Raw genomic sequence first — 24,738 nt, 5'->3', positions numbered from 1 at the left:
TGCAGTAGTCCAGCCGAGATGTTATAAAAGCATGGACCACTCTTTCCAAATCTTTTTGAGAAAGATAGGCCTTGACCTTGGCTATTTGTCTTAACTGAAAAAAGGCAGCTTTGACAACAGCACTAATTTGCTTCTCAAATTTAAAGGCACTGTCAAAAGTGAAACCAAGGCTTTTCGCAGCAGGAACATTTTTGGGGGCCAGGGGGCCCAAAGCACCAGCAATGTCCTCCAATTGAGCTGGATGTCCAAACATAATGACCTCTGTCTTATTTTCATTTAAATGCAGGAAGTTAGCATCCATCCAGTTTTTTAAGTCTTTAAGACATGTAAGTAAAAGCTGCAGTGATTTCTTGCATTGAGATTTTACAGGTAAGTAAATCTGCATCATCATCAGCATAACAATGGAAAGAAAGGTTATGCTTCCTGAAAATTGACCCCAGGGGCAGCATATATAAAGAAAAGAAAATAGGACCCAGAATAGAGCCCTGGGGGACTCCACAAGTGAGTGGGGCTGTATCTGAGGAGTAATCTCCTACATGGACAGAGAAACTCCTGTCCAATAGGTACGACCGAAACCACTCCAAGGCAGCCCCCTTAATACCCACACAGTGTTCAAGGCGAGATAAAAGAATCTCATGATTCACGGTGTCAAATGCCGCTGTCAAGTCTAAGAGCACCAGGATAGCAGGCTCACCAGAGTCTGTAGTTATTATCAGATCATTAAAAACTTGTAAAAGGGCAGTTTCAGTACTGTGCCGAGGTTTAAAACCAGACTGAAACTTTTCACAGATGTCATTTTTATCTAAAAATGATTGTAACTGAATAAAAACGGCTTTTTCCAATACTTTAGACAAAAAAGGTAACTTGGAGATAGGCCTAAAGTTAGAGAGAACCGAGGGGTCAAGATTTTTCTTTTTGAGCAGTGGTTGCACTACAGCATGTTTGAATGTAGCTGGGACACATCCTGAACTGAGACAGGTATTGATTAGCAATAATACGCTAGCACCAACTGAATCAAAAACTTCTTTGAGAAGACGAGAGGGGATGCTGTCTGAGGGGCAATATGTAGGCCGCAGATGCTTAATTATATCTGAGAGTGAAGGGAGGGATATAGGCTCAAACTGGTCAAAAATGGCAGAGCACAGAGATGGAGCAGGGTCAATGGTAACACTCGTGTGGGCTAGCCTAAGAGTAGAGACCTTCTCAATGAAAAATTTAAGAAAATTTTCACAGAGTGTGGGTGAAGATATGATGGGGGATACATCACGGGGGTTAATAAGGGAATTAAAAACATTAAAAAGAACCCAAGGCTTGTGGGTGTTTTTGGAGACTAAGGTAGATATATACTCTGTTTTGGCAGTTTTAACAGCTCTCTGGTAGTCTGATAGGCAACTACGCAGGATTTCTAGAGAGACATGGAGTTTATCCTTTTTCCACTTTCTCTCAGCGCGCCTGCAAGCGCGCCTGAGAGAACGAGTGGAATCATTAAGCCACGGCTCTGAAAGTGCTTTGGTGCGTCTAAGCCTAAAAGGAGCAACAGAATCCAGTATTTCAGAACATGTAAAATCAAACATGGAGATAAGCTCCTCAGCACTGAGAGCACAGTTCGCATCCAGCGCACAAATCGAGGAGACGCTGAAAATATCAGAGAACTGTGATGCGGTCGACTGGTTGATCGAGCGCAAACAGCATGCGGAGGCGCGTGATTTGATTCCCGAGCAAGGGATAGAAGATGTAAACAGGATAGGTAAATGGTCTGAGATACATGCTGTTGTACAGATTTCATTTACAGAAACAGATAGACCAAACGATAAGACAAGATCCAATGTGTGTCCCTTTTCATGTGTCGGGCCAGATACAGATTGGATGAGATTAAAAGAATCAATTAAGTGCAGAAATTCCCTGGTTAAAGGTCTTGATTCACAGCACACATGTACATTAAAATCACCTAAAATTAAAATATGGTCATATTTAACCATAATCCCCGACAAAAAGTCAGCAAAATCATTAATGAAGTCCGTGTTACATTTTGGCGCACGATAAACAACAGCGCACAGCACCGGGGAGGACAGGTTCATTTCAAAGAGCTGCAACTCCAAACTAGAGTAACTAGGTGTGGAATGACACAGTCGGCACATGAGATTAGATCTAAACACTGAGGCTATGCCTCCACCGTTACCAGTAGTGCGAGGGGAGCTGAGGAATTAACAGTCAGGGGGAAGGAGTTCAGAGAAAGGTGCATATTCGTCAGCATGGAGCCAGGTTTCCGTAATAAACATAAAATGCAATCCCCGGGAGATAAAAAAGTCATTTAATAAAAATGTTTTATTTACTATTGACCTTGCATTTATTAGAGCCATGCGAAGGTTTACCTGTTGAGTAACAGCCGAATCAACACTGGGGGAGGAAGAATTTAAGATATGTGCAACTGGACAGAGCACTTGCATACCACGGCAAGCCTGACTATCGCGACGGTAGGGGTCAGACAATCTAGGCCTATTGGTCACATGAACAGGAATAGGGGTACCTGCAGTAAACACATTAGAACAGAAGGGGGGGATCACATCAATAGGCTGTGTTTTGACCCTGGAAGTGAAAGGATTGACCCGATTTGATTGTCAGTCACGTGGGGCATAATCATTGGCACAGTGCACAGCATGTAGAATGTTTGCAGCAAGCACACGTGAGCCCAGCTTGTTTGGATGGATTCCGTCCGCCGTAAAAAAGGAGAACCGGTTCCAAAATAGGTTAAAATTGTCGATAAAACCTATGTTATTTGTTCTGCAAGCGGACTGGAGCCAGGTATTAAGACCGAGGATTCGGCTGAAACGTTATGCTCTCCCCCCCAGCATAGGCAAAGGACCAGATATAAAGACGGACTTTCCACTGTCATCTAAAAACTTAAAAAGGTCCTTTAAATCTTTTTTCATTAGCTCTGACTGTTGGCGAGCGGTGTCATTTGTCCCAACGTGTACAATAATCCGGCTAATAGACGGGAGCGATAGCATCAGGCCCGGTAGCTTACCCAGGATGATGGGGACCATTGCTCCAGGAAAGCAGTGTGTAGCTGCATTCGCAAACCGAAGTTTCCGGGTAATCGAATCACCCACTATAAGGGTTGTTGGAGAGAAAAGGGGACGAGGTTGAGAAGGGACAGGCTCCTTCACAGGCCTGCAATGGGAAGTAGAGATCATCTCTCCAGGAGAGGGGCACTGACGAGACGAAGGGGCGAGGGATCCACGCGATCGTGTCGGCGACCCCGGGGAGCGTGTCCGGGCAGGCAGAGGCTGCGGCAGGGCCGCAACATCACACCTGGGAGGACTCCGCATTGGACCAGGGTCAGGAGAACCACCAGAGCGGCTGATCACCGCCTCCCTGAGGATCCTTCGTCGGGAAGCAGAGGCCACTGCCCGGTGTGAAGACCGCCGGTCCGGTTTCCGAGTGGAGGGGAGTGTTACTCGAGCGGAGCCAGGCTCGCTCAAACCGCGAGCAACATGTAGGTCCGAAGTATTGTTTTCTTGGGGGTCTTCCCAGGGCTGAGTGAGTCCGTCCAACACCCGGAAGGCGTTCGTCAGCCGCAACTCCTCTGGGACTGGGGGTAAGGAGGTGTGCCTTCCTTGTCGGCTGCCCGTCGGGACAGCAACCCAAGCAGCATTAGCTGTGGAAGCTGGAGTGCTGCAGTTCTTTGGCTTAGCCCCTAGCTGTGACCAATCCTTCGAAGCCGCCCCCGCCACGGGGAGCTCGGCCTCGGGGCGAAGCAGCGAATCAGCAGCATCAGTTCCACGGGGTTCCATAAATGAATCGAGGAACAGCTCGTCGTCTTTAATGGAGTGCAAGACGGAGATCCGTCCTTCCAGAACTGCAATCCTCTCATTTAAACCTTTACAACTTTCGCAGTGTAAAGAGGTCAGGATTGACATTTTATTATTCTGTAATACGGTAATACGTCTCTCGCCGCGGGGATAAAACTTCACAATATGCCGGCGTGGATAACCTGGTTACTCACAACAGCGGCCACCGGATTACTTGCGCTGGTAGTACAGCAGAAGGCGTCCGACCTGCTCGTCTGGAAGTGCTTTCTGTTCAGTTCCCGCCGAGTAAGGTAAGGCTCTGCTCACTCTAGTGGTCAAGCTTTGATTTGACAATGCAGCTGTGAACATTGGATCACGTAATTCCATTGCCTCTACAGTCCTCCAGAATCATCCCAACATTCATGGTTGTCCTTGTCATGTGGCACATAACACCGCCAAAGCTGCAGGAGTGGGATTAAGGCCTGATTTATCTTTACATGTAACTTTTTATTTGAATCCTAATTACATGCATTGACTGATTATGTTATGATTTGATTAATGCATTGCAGGTGTCCCATTTTGATTTGGAGGACATGGTAGTGGACATCGGTTACTGGTTCAAGGGTAGCACAAATCGAAAAGGATACCTGACAGGTATGCGTGTTTGATACTATTAAGTGTAATATTGAAATGCTGAGCTGTAGAAAATATATGATATGGAATTATATGTCTGGAACAGAGTTTTGTGAGCTCCATGAAGCGGAGTACATGGAGGTCCTCCTCCATGTCTCGGTTCTTGGCTAAGCCTTGAACGTTGTGTGACCAGGATCCTGAGGCTTTATGAACCTCTGGCCAGCTACTTCAAATCTGCTGGTATGGTCATCATTTATCTATTTCATTATGCAGCAACTACATGGATTGTTAGTCACATACTTGTATTATTGATAACCTCTTGTTTTGTGTTATTTATTGATTGATTCAAGATGAAAATCAGGCCAGGTTCAAGAGGCTTGTGCAGACGTTCACTGACCCCATGACAGAAGTGTACCTGCTGTTCTTTCAAGCCACCGTACCAACTTTCACTACTTTCAACTTGCTTCTTCAAAGAGAGCGGCCATCAATATTTATGTTATATGATGAGGTGGGATTAGATTTTGCTGTTTTTCTATTCTGTGTTTCTTGCTGATATCTGCAGGGATCTTCTAAAACAGGTTTCACCTCCTATTTTGTAAATGTCTGTTATAGATGGTGAAATTTGTACGCAAGCTTTGTTCAAAGTTCATTGTTCCAGCAGCTCTGCAGGGCCTTGAGGAGCCTGGTGATATTGCCTTTAAAGAGAAGGCAAACCATTTACCAGGTTAGTGTTTGACTATTATTATGATCAAACACTGTGATATGTGATACATAACGTGATATTTAGCCTTGTACCTAGCATTTTGTCACTTCATGAGTAGAAACCTAGTAAGGTGTGTGGTAGTCCTTCCATTAACAGTGGGCTTCTGGTTGGATTTCTTGCCCTATGTGTCTAGCTGATATTGCAGCATCAGCATGTTAAACCATTTATATTAACCTGGTATGCTGTATCTGTAACAGGAAGAAAGTTGAACATTGGGTTCACAACCAGGGCTAAACTCAACAAACTACTTGACAAGGGTGACATCACACCACAGCAGGTGGATTCATTCCACGAAGCTGTGTTGTGTTTCCTGACAAGTGCTGTGGACTATGCACTAAAGAAGCTGCCACTGAAAGAGCCACTGCTCAAACATTCAACATTTGTAGATGTACGGCAGAGGGCTGAAAGTGACATCGGAGATGTCCTGTACTTTGTTGAAAGGTTAGTTTTTTTTCTCTAATTATTGTTTATCATCTTAGCTAAAATACCCTGCTTTTTATGATGATATATGTTCACTCCTAAACTGCACATGAGCTATTTTTATATGGCTTCTCCTTAAAGATGCGTATGAACTGCTGCTGGTTGATGACAATATATCTAAAACTTAACAACTTGTAACTCTACTTTCATAAATAGGTTTCCCCATCTCCTCCCATACCATGGTCCAGAGGAGCATGACCTTCTGGGTGAGGAGTTTCTAAGTTATCAGACCATGCCAATGATATCCCTGCAGGACGAAACTGAAATGGAAAGCTTCTGGGCTGAGATGGCAACCCGGAAACATAAGGTAAACAATTTATTTTTTGTCTTTCATTTTGGCAGGTGTGGCTTGGCTATGTTGCTATAAAATTGTCGCAGGCATATATTGTCATGCATTTTGCAAATTTTGCATGTTTTTATCTGAACTGTGTTAATGGATCAACCTACAGTATACTTACAGTATTAATCAATAAAAAAATCAAGGTATGTTTTCCCATTGTGTTCTTGATGCATTTTCCATAGGTGACAGGAGCCAACGAATTTGAGAGGCTTGCTGCCGTCGCCAAGCTGGTCCTGGTGTTGCCCCATTCCAACGCAGACGCTGAGAGGGTATTTTCAGTTGTGGGACTGAACAAAACCAATATCAGAAACAGCCTAGCATTGGATGGCACCCTGTCCTCAATAATGACAATAAAGATGGCCGACCTGGAGCCCTGTTTCAAATGGGAGCCCCCCTCAGATGTCATCAAGGCCTCCAAGAAGGCCACAGGCCAGTATAACCGTGCCCACAGATCATAGACAAGGACTTTATGTGTTTTTCTCTGTTGGACTCTGTTTTTGGCCTGGTTGGATGGTATTTTGAATGTATGTTCAGTTGGTATTCTGTGTCTTAGCACCCCCTGTCTGTTAGTCTGTGTATTGGTCTGTAGAGTCTTTAGTCTGTGTCTTGTCTTTAGAGCCCTTGTGTGTGTCATGTCTCACCTGTGTTTATTTAGCCAAATAGTCTTGTAGCCCGTGTTCTCCCTGTTACCCCACCTGCCTAGTATTTTCTGTAATTGGTCCTGTTTGTATTTAAGTCTCTGTCTCTGCTGTAGTCTTTGCTTGCGGATTGTTACTGTTAGAGTGTGTTCCTGTTGGAGCTTCTGATCTGCATCTGATACTGATAACCTCATTTTTAGTTATTTTTGTAATGCGTTCATCTGTTTTATTGCTTGAAAAAGTTGTACTGTTTAAGCACTTTAAGCACTTTATTTGTTTCTAATGGACCATGTGGTGGGAGGCTTTGAATGAAGAATAATTTATCTCCCTAACTAATCTTGTCGTTTTTGGCTGAACATAAATCATTAAGTACTCTTAATACAATTATTCACAACATAGGTTAGGTTTCAGTTCAGAATTAGTTTAATACCATTGTTGTAATCAAAATATCAATCAACCTACCTAGGTCAAATCTTAAACACTGGTCTATGAATAAGGCTATATTGTGGCACATAGGCAGTCATTTAGGCACAACAATAGTTTTCTGGTTGAATGTTCAACTCCAGACTAGGCCCTACAAGTCATGATGCCACACATGAATCAGAATAAGTTCAGGTATTGCACATCTTTAGCAGACCACCCAAAAATCCACTAGAATGCAGGAAATCACATCTACTTAATCCAAAATTTCCTGGGGGTGGACCTTCAGCTATGTCTTTGCTTCACAGAATGTAACCAATATTGTCCATCTCCAGTGAGCCGCCCCTATCAACGGCTTTGGGCCTCCCCACATACCACCAAAATGCACGGTACAACATGGGTTCAACATCAAATGAATTCAAATTCTCTGATATCTGAGCCACCAACTTGTGTGGCTGCGTGCGCGGTTACATTTTGGTTACCCCGACAAAATCTCACTCCAAGGTTTTTTGAAAAGTTGGCAGCTCTGCGTTAACTTTGTGCTTGTACTGATACAGAGCAAGCTAGCTAAACTAGCCAGTTAGCTAGTACCGTGCGAAGCTAGTTTCCGAACATTCCGAATTACTGAACCGAGTCATTCGCGGTAAACAAGCGGTAAAATGAATATGATTAACATCGACTAAACAATCGTGAAACACGGAGAAAGAATCACGTTACATGAACTTTCTAACACTGATAATTAAACTTACATCGTCAGTGACTTGTTGCACCGGTAGCGACAGCATAAAATAGAAGCCAATATACGGCATGAGAGTAAACGGAAACAGTCCAATATAAGCGTTAATTTCCGAATAAAACTCTCTGAACATTAAGAATTCACAACAAAAGCACTGTCAGAAAATACAGGCTAGAACCAGGGGAAAGGAAAAAGGGAAGACTCGGGAAAAGACGAACAAAGGAAAAGAGCAAACAGGCCTAAATACTAAACTAATTATCAGACGGTGAGAGACATGACATAATGACAGGAGAGGGAGGTGGACACCTTAAATAGGGAGCAGGTGAAATGAATTATGAACAGAAAACAGAACTATGGAAAGCAAAACGGGATACAAGATAAAAACGCAGGGGAGTTGAGAAACACAGAGATAAGCATAGACACACAGACAAAAGGGAAAAAATAACGGACAAAGAGCACGGACTTGACAGCAACTGGCTTAGCTGTATTGTTCCTGCTTGCTGGATCTTGACACTATAACTGTGAATAAACCTACTTGTTCTGCTATCCCTGAGTCCACGCTTGGTTCCGATTGCCTGTCCCATGACAGTCATACCTTTACTGCATGTCATGCATTTTCTGAATCTGGTGCAGCAATTACCAAGGCACAGCTAAATCCTTCTTCCTTCGGGCCACAAATTATACCAAGCATACAAAATGAACTGACCAGAAAATTATTGTTTTGCAAAAGCCATCTAAGTTTCTAGACTTGAACAAAAAATGTAATTGAAGAGGGCATTCTGCAAGCACAGACCAAAATATCCATAAAAATTATGTATGTAGGAATGTTCCCCTTACTGCCCCTCGGTATTTTCACCAAGCTCATAAAACAACAAACTATTGTTATTCTTGAGAGTGTATTGCACAAACTACTGTAAATGTTTTTGGATTAGTGTGACATCACTTTTTCCCAAGCAATCGTGCAATTGTATTACATAAAGAAAATGATGTGAGCATAAAATATAGCTCATTAAGCTCCCTGTGTTTCGTTTCACAGCGTTCCACACATTTATCAAGTGTGTGAATGAATTTGAATGACAACACACACCGTGGCTGTCCATATTGGCTGTCAAGTTGATGCTGCATACTCTGCTGCAGCACGCAAACTGAGACCCTGCACCCCGTAGGTGTTGTTGGGTGTGTCTGTATTATTATTATTATGTCATTTGATGCTTTTATCCAAAGAGACTTTCAGTTGATTAGACTAACCCCTGGACCAATGCAGGGTTAAGGGCCCAACGGCTGTGCGCATCTTAGGCTGCCCATGTCTCCCATCTCATTCCTTCATTGCAAGCTGTGATAGCTGGCCTGCTCTAGTGACCAGGGCATTCATTATGGGGAATGCAGTCATCCCATGTCAATTCCAGTGTAGACATTGAATATGGAAGACTTCAAGGAGTTTGATCTGGTGTATGTATGGAGTCCACATTTCAAAACCATATTGGACTGTGGAGATGCAGACTGCCATATAAACGGAGACCTTGGTGCTGGTTTTGAGGAAAAATCTGGCACGAAGGCAAAAGCAGCAGACGCTGTGTTAATGTGGGTCTTTACCTCATGGTCTATTGTGCATGTGGAAGAAAGAACAGTAGTGAAGTGGGGGACTATTTTATCAGGGGTGCCAGAGATGTGGAAAGATGCAGCTTTGGCTGGCATGGTTGAAAACTTGTGGTTGAGACTGATAGAGTGGTAAATGGAGGACATAAAGTCCAGAGATGTGCTCTGCAAGTATGCAAGAGCATAATCTGAGCAGCAACTTTCCAGAGGAGGGAAGTCAGGGAGTGCGTCAAAGACTAGGGGACTTAGTGGGGTTGGTGTGATTGAGGAGGGTGCTGAAATGTTCATCTGCCAAGGCTGTTGTGCTTGTCCTGGATAAGGTTTGTGTCATCTGCTCACCTCACTGGGGTGACAAATGGTGGCCATAGGCAGGGTTTTGATGCCATCTTAGAACCCCTAGATGACTACTGTGATGATTATCATAACAAAATGTGCATTTCAATCCATTTGTTACAGACCATGTTTAAAAGGTTCGGAACCACATCAATTCCCTTCCTGACGTCTAACAGTCCATTTAAAACACTAAAAGTTTGATTTAAGGAGGTATTTTCCTCCAGGTTTTAAAACTCTATTAATTATTTGGAAGCAATATGACATTGTCATTATGTTGTCACCAGGTTTAGGAAATTAACTTTCTTTTGCCCTTGTGAAAAACATTTTGTGCCATTTTTGATTATTTCCAGGGCAATTTTATCAAATGTTGGGAAACACCTTAGTTCTTCTATTGTGCATGACATACTGATATTCAGTTACTCTTATTCAGGCATATTTATTATTTTAAAAGTCATTTAAAGAGGTAAATAGAGGTAGAAAACCCTTTCAAATAACCCCATGGCAAAATACATAGATATGAAATAACACAGGCCTGCCCGTGTGCCAGGAAAATATTCCTCATTCAACCATTACACCACCGCCACCAACCTGGAATGTTGACTGATTTATCCACAATGTGCACTATATAATCCTGAAGAAGCTTGTTTTAAGCAAAAATGGCAAAACCCCCCCCAGAGGCTTTGGGTGGTCTAATGTGTCACTTTCTATTTTGACCAAACCAAGAATAGCCCCTCATGTTGATAGTAGAGTCATTTTGCAAATTCTTTTCTTTTAAAGAGATAAAGTATGGAGCAAGGGACTGCAACATTAAAGTTCTCAAAGCACAATTTGAAGTAGTCCAACCATTCACATTCCAATGAACCGAAGAGAAAATGTAATTGCTTAAGGGCTGGGCTGGCATCTCTTAGATATCACCATGGTGTGCACCTTGTTCCACAGTAGAGCCCAGATGCCTAGGAGACTGCTCACCCCTCCACTGGTCCTCTCTCCTCAACAACCTGCCATTCTCAGAGACTAAGTAATCCTTCCCCGGGGATGTCGCGTAGCATTGTTTTGAAATTTAGTTAAATTAAGTGGTCAGTGTGGGCAGACCAGAACTCCGCCTTACGACGCCAGGCCATTTGCCTCTCCCCTGCATTTGCTCAGCGGGCACCACCAGTGTCTCGCAACCCAAGTTATCTCCCAACAACTGCTGGACTTTCTCAAGGACGTTCTTCCAACTAAACAGCAGCCCTGCAATTTCAAGACCAATTTCTTACTGGAATTTTGCACTGAGCCCCCATTAATTTCCGACCCTGCTTGTCACTATTTAACACTAACTGCTCCATTTCTTATATTGTTTTAGTTTATATAAAAAATATTATTTATAATGTTGCATCATCCTGTTTTTATTATCTCTGCATCATTTTACTTTCTTGTAATATCAATTTTGAATATTTATGCTGTTCTACAGTAGTGCTTGTTGAAGCACTCTGTTATTGAGCATAATTGTGCTCCTTTCATTGGTATAATGATTTGGAAGAGCAAATAGTGACAATCCATTTGATGATGGCCTGGATTCAACAAACAGTTGTCCTTATCTCTGACTGAATACTTATATGCAAGGAAGGCTAATGTTTTGCCTTGAGGATGTCAAAGGAATATTCTGGCTGCCCCAATCAGCTGGGGAAGACATGGTGCAGATCTGATGGCAGAGGGCTTGGCCCCTCCCGGAGGGCACAGATCGCAGGGGTATGTATGGCTTGTTATTGGACACTTTGGGAGCATTAGGGATAAATGGCAATGAAACTAATGGGAGGAGATGGAGGTGCTTCCATGCATGAAGCTCCTGGGTGGACTGTGAGAGAAAGTCTCTGTGGGAAGTGACACAAGCGACAACGGTCCCATCCCGGGGATAATAGAGCTGCAGAAACTCTACCATCTGCTGTTTGTTTAATACACAGTGAAGGTCAAACAGACACCAGCCCTTTTCTCCTTCCCTTCATTGACTGGAGAATGGGGGGAAATCAATGAATTTACTGATACCGCAGGATTCCTTTGTGTGCTATGCCCAATACAGCCAGGACAACAACCTCATTAGACTTTTTAAAGGGCCCCCAGAAGAGACGGCTGCTGGGTGTCGCTCAGTCAGGGGGTTTATTCCAGGGGCCTACTGCATTAGTGGCTCCACCCTGACAAATTCCCCTTACAACCAACTAAGCCTCTTTTCCCATAAACACATATGTCCTATAAAACATAAACATGATGGGATGATTAATATCAAGCAATAATTGAAAAACAAAATTGCCAAGCAAAATAATAAACTCTTTACGATAAGGCTGCATGAATTTGCATTAACTAAAGTAGTTGTAACAAGTAATTAATCTGTACAGCTTTGTTTTTGTATTTGTACATCATTAATTAATGTTAACAACTACATTCATTAATGCCAATTCAATTGGAATTAAAGCAGTTAATGTGTTTGTTAATGATTATAAGAACTAACTGTAATTTCATCCTGTGGTTTGCTGATGTATAAATAGTCATGTAACTAATACATAAAATATTTTTAAAGTTAATTTCATGCATGAGTAATATATCTAATCTATTGATTCGTATTAACAACTACTTTTTATTGCAATTCATGTACTCTTATTGTAAAGTGAAACTTCCGTTCTGGTTTGATTTTGATATCTTCTTTCATACCAGCTGAGCACTAGAATGAAACACTGTCATTGAGGGTATTTGAGAGGTCATGTTATTGCCAGCAAGAGCAAAATAGAGCAAAGATGCACAGTTATATTAATATAAGGTTGGTGTAGTGTATTTGCCAAATAGCCAGAGTGTTTTCTGCACATGGTAGAGCCAGGAGGAGGTGGGGTCAGAGGGTGCTACTGAGAGAGAAACAATGGTCCTTGTTAAAGACAGGTTGGGGAACTGTGGGGGGCTGCAGGGCAAATGTCCCTCAGGGCACACAATGCCAGGATTTAGCCACTGCAACCTGAGGTTGGTCTCAGGATTTCAGCATAAAAGGTGTAGAGATGATGCAAATCTCCTTGATGACGTTAATAAATCCTACATCCAATAGTATGGTTTCCCTGTGACCTCCCTCCATCCTGTCTGGTCACAGTCCACAAAGCTGTACCCACAACCCACAAATTATGTATTGCCCCCTAAAAGAGTCTGAGCACTGAACAAATAGACATTCTGCTGTTGATCATAACATGTTTCTGAATCTTTAACATCATTGTAAAAACATGGCAAGTTCTCTCACACAATAAAAATCTACCTAACCCCTGAAGTGATTGGTCTGGTGTGGGTTTTTTTTTTTCATTCAATCCTTTTTTCATGGTGCAAATTTCAATCATTATGGGAGCAGGATATACCATTTGAAAGATCTATTCTTTGGTGAACATGACATGATGTAGCTGTTTTGGTTTTGTGCCACTTCCAAAAAACACAAGGTACCTTCCCACCTAGAATAATAACTATTTGGCAATACATTTGTCTCAAGCAAACATGATGCATATGTTCACACACCAATTATAACTATAAATCGGGCAAAAAACACAAACTATAAGAATACATTTGGATTGGTCCCAGACCAATTTTATTAATGTAGGCACAATGTTAAAGTATCTTCAGTCAGCATCCTTCAGACAGTTTAATTCCATGACAGAGATACCACCGGCCCACGTACATTACTCAGCTACAGTATGACATTGCATTCGTAATGTTTGAAAGAGTTTATAAGTTGCCTTGTTCCTTTAATGTAGGCAACCCAAATTTTCCAAATGTGCCTTTTGTTTATTTTTAAAAAATAATCAAGGTAGTATGAAATTGGCATCTTACAACTTCCAAATGACATTTCACATAACCATACAGCAGAGTTGCCAACTCTCACGCTTTTGGCGTGATCTGTCTTACACTCTCACACTACCCAAACACATCTCTTGCCAAATAAAAATAACTAAATACAAAGGCGCTCCCAGCTCCCAGCAAACTGAGATTGGTTCATAAACATTATGGCATGGTTTCATATCCTTGACAGCAACATCCTCTAATTGTGCACCTATTTCTGATTGAACACTTAGAAGGGTGAATGTTGCAGTTACAGCAGGAGACTGTTGGAATCTTGATGCGAGACGGAGACAACGTAGTCAGTGATCGGGTGTATCACCCCTAAAACTATTAGCTACGTACAACCGAGATGCCTGTAATTACAGTGAGATTTTAAAATTCAGTTCAGATGATGATGGTGAGGGCTTGGTAGCAAATATCAATTAACTGATCACGTTTAACTGATTCATGTTGACAGTAGCTTGCTAAAATGGTACAATAAGACCCTTAACTGCAGTAATACAGTGAAAAAACTTCAGTACAAGTGTGGTATTTCACAATTGAACTGCAGTAATTGCAGTAAGTAAGTAAGAAAAACTGCATTATCCTAATACTACTGTATATAGTAGGTTTGGGTGGTTTCATGGTGTTGTGGTATTCTGAGATACTATAAAAGCTTGCCGGTCTTCTTGTCAATACTGTCAAAAGAATTATGGCACAGTTGCAGCGTGTTACGTTGAAGTCAAAAAAGACTATGATGTCTGGGCCATTCGAACGATATCACCCGTTATAGATCAGGTTAGCTCATTTGACCAGAGGTGCGTTCAAATTGAACAGCTGAAAATGTTTGCAGCAAACCTTTCTCTTTAAACACTTAAACACTTTTCACTTCCTCCCATATTATAAATTCTATTCAACCAAGGTTTCCTTCCGATCCTACTCTGTACACCCGTATTGGGCCATCTAGTGGCTGAGATTTACATGTGAAAAAAGTTATTTAAACTGGTGACATGAACATGATGAACATTGGGGCTCTTAAACACAGATCGCAGCTTTTTGAACTTAAATAGGAAATAAATTAAAATATACAAAATCCAACAAAGTGCAATACGTTTGTTAGCAGATGACCTGCAGTTACAGTAAATAAATAAATCCTGCATATAGTACTGCAGTATAAGTGCAGTTTGTTCAATCTTGTTCTACAGTATGCACACCCTGTAGTCATGTCATTGCACTTAATAAACAGTTACTGTAATTATTTTTACATTTTTATTTCATTAGTTTATGAAATTGGCTTCTGCGGATGAACAGGAATGGCTCATAGGATAATTAATCGTTACATTGATGAAACAAAAATTCTAAGACATTTTAAATTCTAATTCTACAATATCTCATCAGCCTACAGCAGAACACTATAGTATACCATAACAACAGGACGTAAACTTAACTTTGTAGTATATTTATTTTTGAATTATTGTTTTAACATGTTTTAGTAAAGAAATACCATTTAGAGTACACAATAGTAGTGTTCTGTATTTTGCCATAAAGCAGCATGGTACTGCATTAACAGAGGCCTCTGTCACATAATGTCCAAACCACACTTGATTAGGGAGGAGACAGTTGCACAGACTTAATGGATGTAGTGATAGAAGAGAACAGGTGCGAAAACTTTGTGGAATTAAGGCAGGCAATCAGAGATAGAACAGGGAGGTGGAGCTACAGAGCAGTGCGGAAATAGGGAGAAAGTTAATATGTTAGGTTACGTAATTAAACTATAATTAAACTATAAATACCCAAAAACTAGTTAATTAGACAAACATTAGCGTGTTAATAAAATTAGTACTACACAAAATCTGTGTTAGTCAGGATTAGTAAATGAGTGCTATCTACAAACATAAAGGGAGAGACAGCAGGAAGTAAGAAAAGCAAGACTGAGAAGGATTTGTGGGAAACCGGAAAATTCCGAAAACACCTGAAAAGTGAATCACGCAGATAGGCTTGGGCTCAGAACTACATAAAGACACAGACATCACATGAATAATGAATGTACACAGAAAACAGACATGAATATGAAAAATAATAAAGTTACAGAAACCTGACACAAAATGGCGGAATGGAAGTGACGTCACTCCAACAAAGAACTTCATGGCTCTGCTGCCTCCTGACATCCAGGAATGTTCTGTGTCATTTAGCTTGTGTGTAATTAAAAAGCATACTTTGGACAATAGAAACTAATACAGTTTAAAAGTACAAATCACAAATTCTACAAAATGTAAAAATCTTCTCTGCTATGATGTTCTCTCTTATTGTACAGTTGTCTATTTTCATGGGTGCTACGATTAGTTCAGATATACTCTTTGTACTTATGTATTTTGGCAGTGATTACCTCTTATTTTCTTTTACAGAAAATAATGACTAATGACTAGAAAGAAACAAGACAAAATTGGTACATTTTATGTACATATAGCAACGAAATACGTACCTAATTGATTCAAAGAAAATCAGAAATGAATCAACTCCTACGTTTCTCTGAAAATAATCTATTTGGCTGTTGATTCATAGAGAATATTTGATTGAATCCTCAGCAGCTTGCCCAGTGGTACATGTTGTTTGAAGTAGACCACCATAGTTACAGTACCCATAGCAGGTATTAATGCATTATGTGTTGGAAGCCCTGTCAGCGCATAGGTCAAGATAATGTTCTTGGTGTTTCTGTGAATTTCCTGGGGGTTTTTTGGCTTTTGCCAATCATTATGACATTATCTCTCACTTTAAACATGGTTTTTGTGTAGAATTTTATGTGTCCGGGGTTTGGTAAATGATGAAGATCTGGACAGTGTTTCGACAGAGGATTGGGTAATAGAGGTACGAGCCTTGGGAGGCCTTCCGTAGCAAGAATCTGTATAGGATTGTGCCTGCGAATGAAATACAATAAAGGGGATACATAAATATAGGTTTCGTTTGTGTAATTTCGAATAGTTTAGAGATTTGGTTTCTGGAAAATTATATGCTTAAAAAACGTATGTTTTTTGAAATTCTATTGAAATTCAGAAGGTTATCAGGTCACACCTCTAATCAATTAAAACATTGGCAACTTACCAATTGGGTCATTATAAAGCAGGATCAAATAGACTTTCCAGACTTATGGTGGTTAGCGCTACTGCGTCAACTGTGGACAGTGGGAACACTTGGCTTAATGTTGGATTGACTGTGTGATGACCCGGAGAGTGTAGCAACTCCGCCACTTACATCACACTTGAGAAGCAAAGATTGATACTGAATCCACTGTGCATCACCGTTGTCCCAATGAAAGTTAAGTAAGAACCGGATAAGTGGGGTACCATTAAAGGTACAATAGGAAAGATTTTTGTGTTAAAACATTGTTGCAAGATCATTGTAAATCCCTTTTTATCATTGAAAAAGCCTCACTGACATGTTGACTCACTCTCTGCTTGTGTTCATAGTCCTTAAATTCAGGTTTCAAAATATGCAGTCTACCAAAACAATATGGCACTCTGTACTAAAACATTGCATAGCTGTACGATAATTGGTTGAAAATTGGTTCTAATTGCCACAGCCAATGGCGTTTCAACAATAATGTGCTCACAGAGAAGTGGTGGGATAAACAATGTAATGATTTGAGCGTGTTTGTTGCTGAAATTCCTCTCTTGACTGTTAGAAGTCTGAAATTACTTATTGTACCTTTAAATGGGTGAAAGAATCTTATGACTCAGAAAAGCTGATCTTTTAGTTAGACTCATACTACAAATGCAAAGCGGGGGTCACAGTAGAAAGGTAGGTGCATGTTATATTGCATCCTCCCATGTAAAGCAGAGTGGGATGATCTAGAGGAGGAAATGGTGAATTTAGCCATGATGCACTCAGTATGGTGTGTGGGTGAGTGGAATTTTTGCTAACACCAATGTTGATGCTAATGGCTAAATGCTAGCTGTAGCAGAATAGTGTCAATAGTGTATATAATAGCATTGTTACTGGACTGGGTCAGGAATTTTACACTGAGCAAGTTGTCACTCTGCATTGTAAATAATAATCACCCTTGTACTGGAAGAGCTATTGCATCCTTGCCATAGTTGTGGAACACTGGTAACGCTTGGAGTGGGTCAGTGTGACCCTCACCCCAAGGCTCGGTGTGATAGCGAGACACTCCTTCTCATTGGTACTGTCCTCTCTCTCCCTGGGGCTGATATAGCCTACATTTTCTGAATTATAAATTCCTTGACTACAAGTCTGCACATTCTGAGGGTGAACTACAAAAGATTTATGAAGCAAAATGTAAGCAGTGTACCACCCTGGTGTATATTATAGTACACAAATGGTTAAATTCATCATTGCTGTGAACTGTAAAACAAACACATATTTTGCTAGAAATCAACTCTTTTGATTCATGAAACTCACTTCTGCATAATTTCCAAGTGAAAATTGTGATCTTTGAACAGCATAGGATTAAAATATCCAGGGGTCTCAAACCTACCCAAAAATTAATAAAATGCTTTTTGTCTATTATAAAGCAAAATAATAGACAAATACTAATTGTCCCCGAAAGGCACGGATGGGCCTCTCTGTGTGGAGTTTGCATTTTCTCCTCGTTGTAGGAACTACAACTCCCACAATCCCACAGGACAATTCCGCAATGTCCACCCCGCATGACGTCTAGCTTGGTTCAGCCAATCCCGTAATGGCGGGAGCAATAATCTTTCCCGTATAAGAGCAATACATGTTCTCGGGATCCTTCTCTTCCTTCTCTTGTTCATTCCCTTCTTCGATGCACCCTTTTTGGCCATTCGCTTCAGCTCATCTGCTCCAAGACTCGGACAGAGGCTGAATGCTGCACAGCGCACTACCAGGCCTACAGACACACCTCGCGGTAACTTTGTGGCCTATAGCGAGTGGAAACTGGTGTACGCGGAACGCTACATCAGTTTACCCCTGCAAAGCTCACCAAGGAACAACATCAACAGACCTTTCCACCCGGAAAAAGGACCAGTGAACATACTTCCAGCAACCGAGCGGACCAGACAGCAACGCGCAGCTAAGACGGGAATGCCCCAGCTTTGTGCACCTCTCCAGGACACGCATTCACAGCACCATTGCGGCTCCTATAAGGACAGCACGTCTTTTGGATCCAATCCTGTATGAACAAACATTCAGGCATAGCCAGTGTTTAGTATAGTCTTGACTGATATTGTGAATCTCTGTTCTATATTTGCCGTCTTACTGTTTGAATGTATTTTTGTTAGCCATATATATACCTGAATTTGTCATCTTTTGCGTATGTAATTAGAGTAAAACTACACAAGTAGTCTCTTCTCAGAGCTAACTCTATCACTGACACGCCCAATTTACCTTTCCTTCGTCCAAGGGACACGCGCGCTTGTGCGTACACACGCACGCACACACACACACACCCTACTAACCGACCCTGTTCAGGATAAGTGGGTTAAGATAATGGATGGATGGACATTGTCCCCTTATGGTGAAACAATGATATCACATTGAAAAATAATGTCAACGGCATGTGAAATGCTGTGGTAACCTACATACCTAGCCTAGTCATTATTCCTGTAAGTTTTGGAGATGCAGGCATCCCAACCAGGTGGTCTGCACAAAGGGGCTTGTACATTCATACATGTCCAGCAAATGACAACCACTGCTACTCATTTCTAACCATTTCAAGATTTACTGAGTGGGACCTTTCTGCTTCCATGGCAATGACTATGAGGTCACTCAAGCGGTCTTGTCTCATGGTACTCCTGAGACTGTTCTTCACAAATTTGAGTGTTGAAAAGCTTCACTCATTACTGCAGGAGGAGACAGGTAATGTAAGTACAAGCTCGTACAATCTTGATATTTGTGGATAAACCTCCAGCAGTGAGTTACTGCAAATGAATCTGTAGATGCCTGATACTGTGCCTGGCTGCTCAGACTCTCTTTCCAATCTCTGAAGAAAAAGTCTGTACTCTAGAACAACCTGTTCCTCATTCACATCTCCTTTGTAGAAAGCCAAGAGGGACTGCAAATGTTGAAGTTTTGCTCCTCCCGGTTTTCTCAGGCAATGTGTATGCTGTAATAAAGGTAAGGTTTCTTACCTTTCGTTTATGCTCTGCAGGCAAAGATCCAGGGCAGCGTAGTAGCAATGGACCTTTGATGAATCTTTTGGGCACATCTGACTTTCTGTTTGCCATCTCTCATCTAGCTTCCTGGATATTGTCCTTGATCGTCTTGTGTCAAGTGCAACATTAATCTTTGAAGCAATTTCTTCTGCCTGAACCCAAAAGGCCTCAAACTTCTCATCAGTTCTGAAAGATGTGAGCTCTGCCTTGTAATCTTCAATCAGCTGCACTGCAAAAAACCCATCCTCTTGCATCCTAGCAAGTGTTTCCACAACAGCTTCTATAGTTTTCACCAAGGCTTTGCAATTGTCAATACGAGCTGCCATCTTGTAGTGTTAAGAGACTTCAGGGAAGTAGTGTGAGAGCCATCTTTATTCATTTCTTCCTGGACAGACAAAAACAACCCATGTCTCTTTGCAGAAGCTTCCTTAAAGACAAACAACTGCTCTACAACACCAAAAAAAACACCGAAGTAGGATTTGTCACATCTTTCTTTGATGATAGCCTGGACGCCTTTGTATGCACCAGCCATTGCAGCACAGCCATCATAGGCTTGCCCTCGAATGTTTGTTACACTGAGGTCATGCTTCTTTAAAGTGTCACACAAGTAGTTTGCCAATTTTAATCCAGTTGTTTGAGTGCCCTTAATTACATCAATCTGACAAGTCAGGTGTTGTGTCTAAACATACAGAGAAGAATTCTGCCTGTTTTACTTCTTCAATGATTTGTGCTCAAACCTCCTTTGCTACACATTCAATTAAGTCATTTGGCTCTGAACTGAGAGATAGCTTGGATAGCCTTTTGGGTTCTTACTTGCTTGCTGCAGGTGTTCTCATAGTACTGGATCATGGCGCCCTTTCCAAATATCCCTCTTTTTTCTTTACTCTTCTCTTTTCTCTTTCCTTTGTCCTGAGCTCTATTTGCTTAGCCATTTGTGCTGATAGCTGTTGGTCAACTGGTGTGGTTCCTAAGTACATGTGTCATTTTTTCACGTTTCACGTTTTCTTCATGCCTTTGGCTGGAACTATGTTTTTGAAAGCCATGATTTTTATCCAGGGCCAATTTGTGAACCCTTCTGCAGCAAATGGCATTGCTATTTGTGTTGGCTTCAAAAACTCGACAACAAAAGCGAAATGCTGCATCAGCAAACTTGCTATATTCCAGCCATGGATTGCTCTTGAACCAACTGCTTTTTAAAACTATGTTTCTTGCCACATGCAACAACTGGGTACACTTCTTGATATGGCTCTTATATACTGATCCCTTGCAAGCCTGTCTGTAGGGATTATGAAATCTGGATCCTTGTCTAGTGTGAAAAACAAAAACATTTTTTAGACTTAATTGTACTAACACAACGATTTTATTATTATTATTATTATTATTATTATTATTATTATTATTGTTATTATTCACCTCATAACCTGAATAGCCTACCACATAGCTGCCCCTTGCTGGAGCAAGAAGCTTCAGGAGCATCTTTCGACCAAAACTGCCTTGTCCTGTCCTGTTTTATCTTTGCTTGATCCGTAAAATGTCTCTAACTTTGTCTGCTTCATTTCTACCAATGGAAATAATACAATAATATAGAATAGTCACTGACAGTGAGTTTGACAGTAGCCAGGTTTCCATTAACGTGCTTATTGTGCAAATATGAAATTTGGCTATGTAAAATCATTGCAATGTTTAACTGAAATGACTATCACAAGAGCAGAAAACCCAGCTTGAATGACATAGCTAACATCACTCAGTGGAAACACAGACCATTCAATATAGTGTTTAATAGACTTTAGAAAAAAAAGAAAACGCTACTAATTTGCGCAAAACTTCAATGGAAACCAACCTAGTGTAACATTTAGCTAGCCAGCTAGCTAGTTAACATCAGCCAGAAAATAGTTTGCTCAAAATACACAACATAGGAATTGAATATACCGTGTTGTAGTGGTGTTTGTGGCTAGCTAGCAAGTAATGACGGACAGTGTAATCAGTACAGGAAAAATCATAAACTGGCAAACGAGTTGTCTCTGGTCTGCCGTTATAACTATGGATGAGAGACCTTGCTGGCTAACATTAGCTTGCTAACATTAACATAAGTTCATAAAGCAGCTTCACAATGTCTGTGCAAGCATTATGATTAAATAGCTAGCCAACAGTAGCGTAGCTAACCGTGCAAAGTAGAACAAGGTAGGCAGTAACCTTACATTTTAGCGTATGATTACTCTCAACCTGTTTCTGATTAGTTTTCCTGATTAACAATCAAACAATTGCTTTTCCCAATAGGTAAAATGATTACCACTTTATTTTGATATAGCAGTATTGCTCCTGCCTCCTGGCATCAACACTCAAAATATTCCTATCCTATCCTGATAACGTAAAATTTTAATATCTAATGAGAAGATCCTGACCACAAAACTATAGATTTTCCAAAAAGACGTGGGGGTTAGGGGAGGGGATTAAGAGGCGAGATCTGGCAGAGGAAGCTTGCTCATTTCAGCTAAACCCAGTCCTGTTTACACTGACTGTTGCATTAACAATGTAGGCAGGTTATTGTTGATTGATCGAAGAATTGATTTTTACCATCCATCCATCCATTATCTTACCCCGCTTATCCTGAACAGGGTCGCAGGGGGGCTGGAGCCTACCCCAGCATACATTGGGCGAAAGGCAGGAATTAGACCCTGGACAGGTCGCCAGTCTATCGCAGGGCACACACACCATTCACTCACACACTCACACCTACGGGCAATTTAGACTCTCTAATCAGCCTAACCTGCATGTCTTTGGACTGTGGGAGGAAACCGGAGTAACCGGAGTACCCGGAGGAAACCCACGCAGACACGGGGAGAACATGCAAACTCTACACAGAGAGGCCCCGGCCGACTGGGATTCGAACCCAGGACCTCCTTGCTGTGAGGCTCAAACTTTTCTGCCAAACTGGAAATACTATGTTGCCCGGACATGGAATAAACTGAGCTAAGAAAGAAAAATTGTTTATTCATGCAACTTATGAATTGTGTATTTTTGTTTTTATAAAGGAACATGATTTTCTGACATAGAAATGGTATCAAGGATTTTTATAATATGCCTTTTATTGTCTGAGTCTGTGACATGGTCAGGGTTGTAAACCTTAAGTGTGACATGGGGGAGCCTGCTGTTTTATTGCCGTGCATTACAAATAAGAGGCTGGCTGATAAGAATCTAAACTACTGTTCTTTTTAACAATATGGCAACGCAACAATACGCAACAATAATTTGAGACGTTGACGACTCAACCATAAGGGGGCAGAGTGGATACGGTTAATGTTGATAAAATGCAAATAAAAAGAAATGCATAAGGAATATGCTACTAAACTGCCTAACTGGGGAGAGCTGCTTATATCTGACGGTCGTATTTTGTGAAGTAATAATTCTATTGCCCTTACGAAATAAAAATATGCTTAAGTATACCATTTTAAGTATTCTTCAAGTACACAAGTACACTATTTTGGGGAAAACCCTAAGGATACTACTTGTTTTTGTACTAAGTAGACTACATTTTAAAGTATATTTAGTATCATTTAAAGTAGATTTAAAGTTAACTTTAAGTATACTTTTGAATACTTCAAAGTACCTGGATAGTTCACTTTCATTACTAAGTAAAGTTACTGAACCACTTACATGTATACTTTTGAATACTTCAACGTTTCTGTGTAGTATACATGACATTCATGAAGTACTTAAAAGTATTCGTGAAGGAGACTTATGTGTTACTTGAAAGCATTTCAGAATATGTATGAGCCATGTTTGTAAAGTTTACCATCGTCTTACACTAAACAATACTTTTAACATTCAGTGTGTACTTACACCACACCGAAGGCTCATAATTTTTGGTTTTATCAGTGTTTATTTTGAATATTAAAAAATCAATAATGGGGATTTTGGTAAAAATAGGTGAAAATTGGTTTCTAAAAATAATATATATATATATATATATATATATATATATATATATATATACAGTGTGTATATATATATATATATATATATATATATATATATATATATATATATATATATAATGACTTTCATCATGCTCTTTAATGCGGTTTGCACACAATGTGCATTGAAAACATTAAGTTGTTTTATCCTTTGTTGTAATCAGCAGCTCATGTGCGCTTTCACCCCATTTTCCTTCAATTTCGATTTCTGGAAGCTTGTCCCTAGCCATCCAGCATGCCTAATTTCACCACAAGAGGACACTGTTACAGAATCTCACAAAAAACTTTTTGAGCTGTGGAAACTTAAAATCTGGGTGAAAATCAGTAAAAACCAGAAATGATGAGCCTTGACCATACCTTGTGTCCATTGTGAATTCCACTTTAAACTTTACAAATAATTATACAATTGGAGTTTAAAAGTGTTTAAATAATTAATTAAATTGCTGAGAAGAAACCCACATCACACAAGTAAATCTTAGATACTGGAATGACGTACGTATTTATGAGTAAAGGTTACATTTCAAATTCAAACGTTACAAAGCTAAACAAGTTACAGCCTGAGCACTTACAATAGTTAACTGCCATTGTGCCCTTGAACAAGGCACTTCAACCCACTGTTCCCCAGGAAGATGCTTCAACATGGTGCCAGGGCATATTTAAAAAAGGTTCATTGAAGGTTGAAGGGCCACCAAAAACGGACTTCTTCAACTGACAATTATCATTTTTGGTTGAACCCCGATAAAAAATATGTGTTTTGAGTTTGAGCGCCCACTACCTTCTGGGTAGCACAGGCTGGAGATTCAAGCCACTGGACGTGTTTGTTTTGAGAATTTCACTAAAGCTTAAATGGAGTCCACCTGTGTTAAACTGTAGTGATTCTGATTATTTCAGAATAAAATCAGCCATTCATGAGTATACAAGCAGCCAACACACAAGTCAGGACCTAAGGATTTAGGTCTGGAGATTGAGATGATCCCTTTGATGTTGTCAGTAACCACTTCTTTGTTGATTTGGATGTATTTGTGGTTCATTGCCATGCTGGAAGGTCTATTGTCAGCCCAGCCTTACCATTTGCACCAATGGG

General features: G+C 40.7%; 1 protein-coding gene across 1 annotated transcript in view; it reads left to right on the top strand.

The window, feature by feature from the left end:
- The first annotated feature begins 4,615 nt into the window (after nt 1-4,615).
- Nucleotides 4,616-24,738, top strand: part of LOC133126086 (uncharacterized) — a 58,933-nt gene continuing 38,810 nt past the window's right edge. Inside the window, exons 1-6 of the mRNA XM_061237953.1 lie at nt 4,616-4,664; nt 4,775-4,932; nt 5,037-5,148; nt 5,385-5,628; nt 5,824-5,974; nt 6,190-6,436. Coding sequence (XP_061093937.1) covers nt 4,825-4,932; nt 5,037-5,148; nt 5,385-5,628; nt 5,824-5,974; nt 6,190-6,436 — 862 coding nt within the window. The 5' untranslated portion in view covers nt 4,616-4,664; nt 4,775-4,824. The remainder of the gene's footprint in view (nt 4,665-4,774; nt 4,933-5,036; nt 5,149-5,384; nt 5,629-5,823; nt 5,975-6,189; nt 6,437-24,738) is intronic.

This window comes from Conger conger, chromosome 1, assembly GCF_963514075.1.
Source record: "Conger conger chromosome 1, fConCon1.1, whole genome shotgun sequence".
NCBI lineage: Eukaryota > Metazoa > Chordata > Actinopteri > Anguilliformes > Congridae > Conger > Conger conger.
This window is presented reverse-complemented; position numbering and strand designations above follow the sequence as displayed.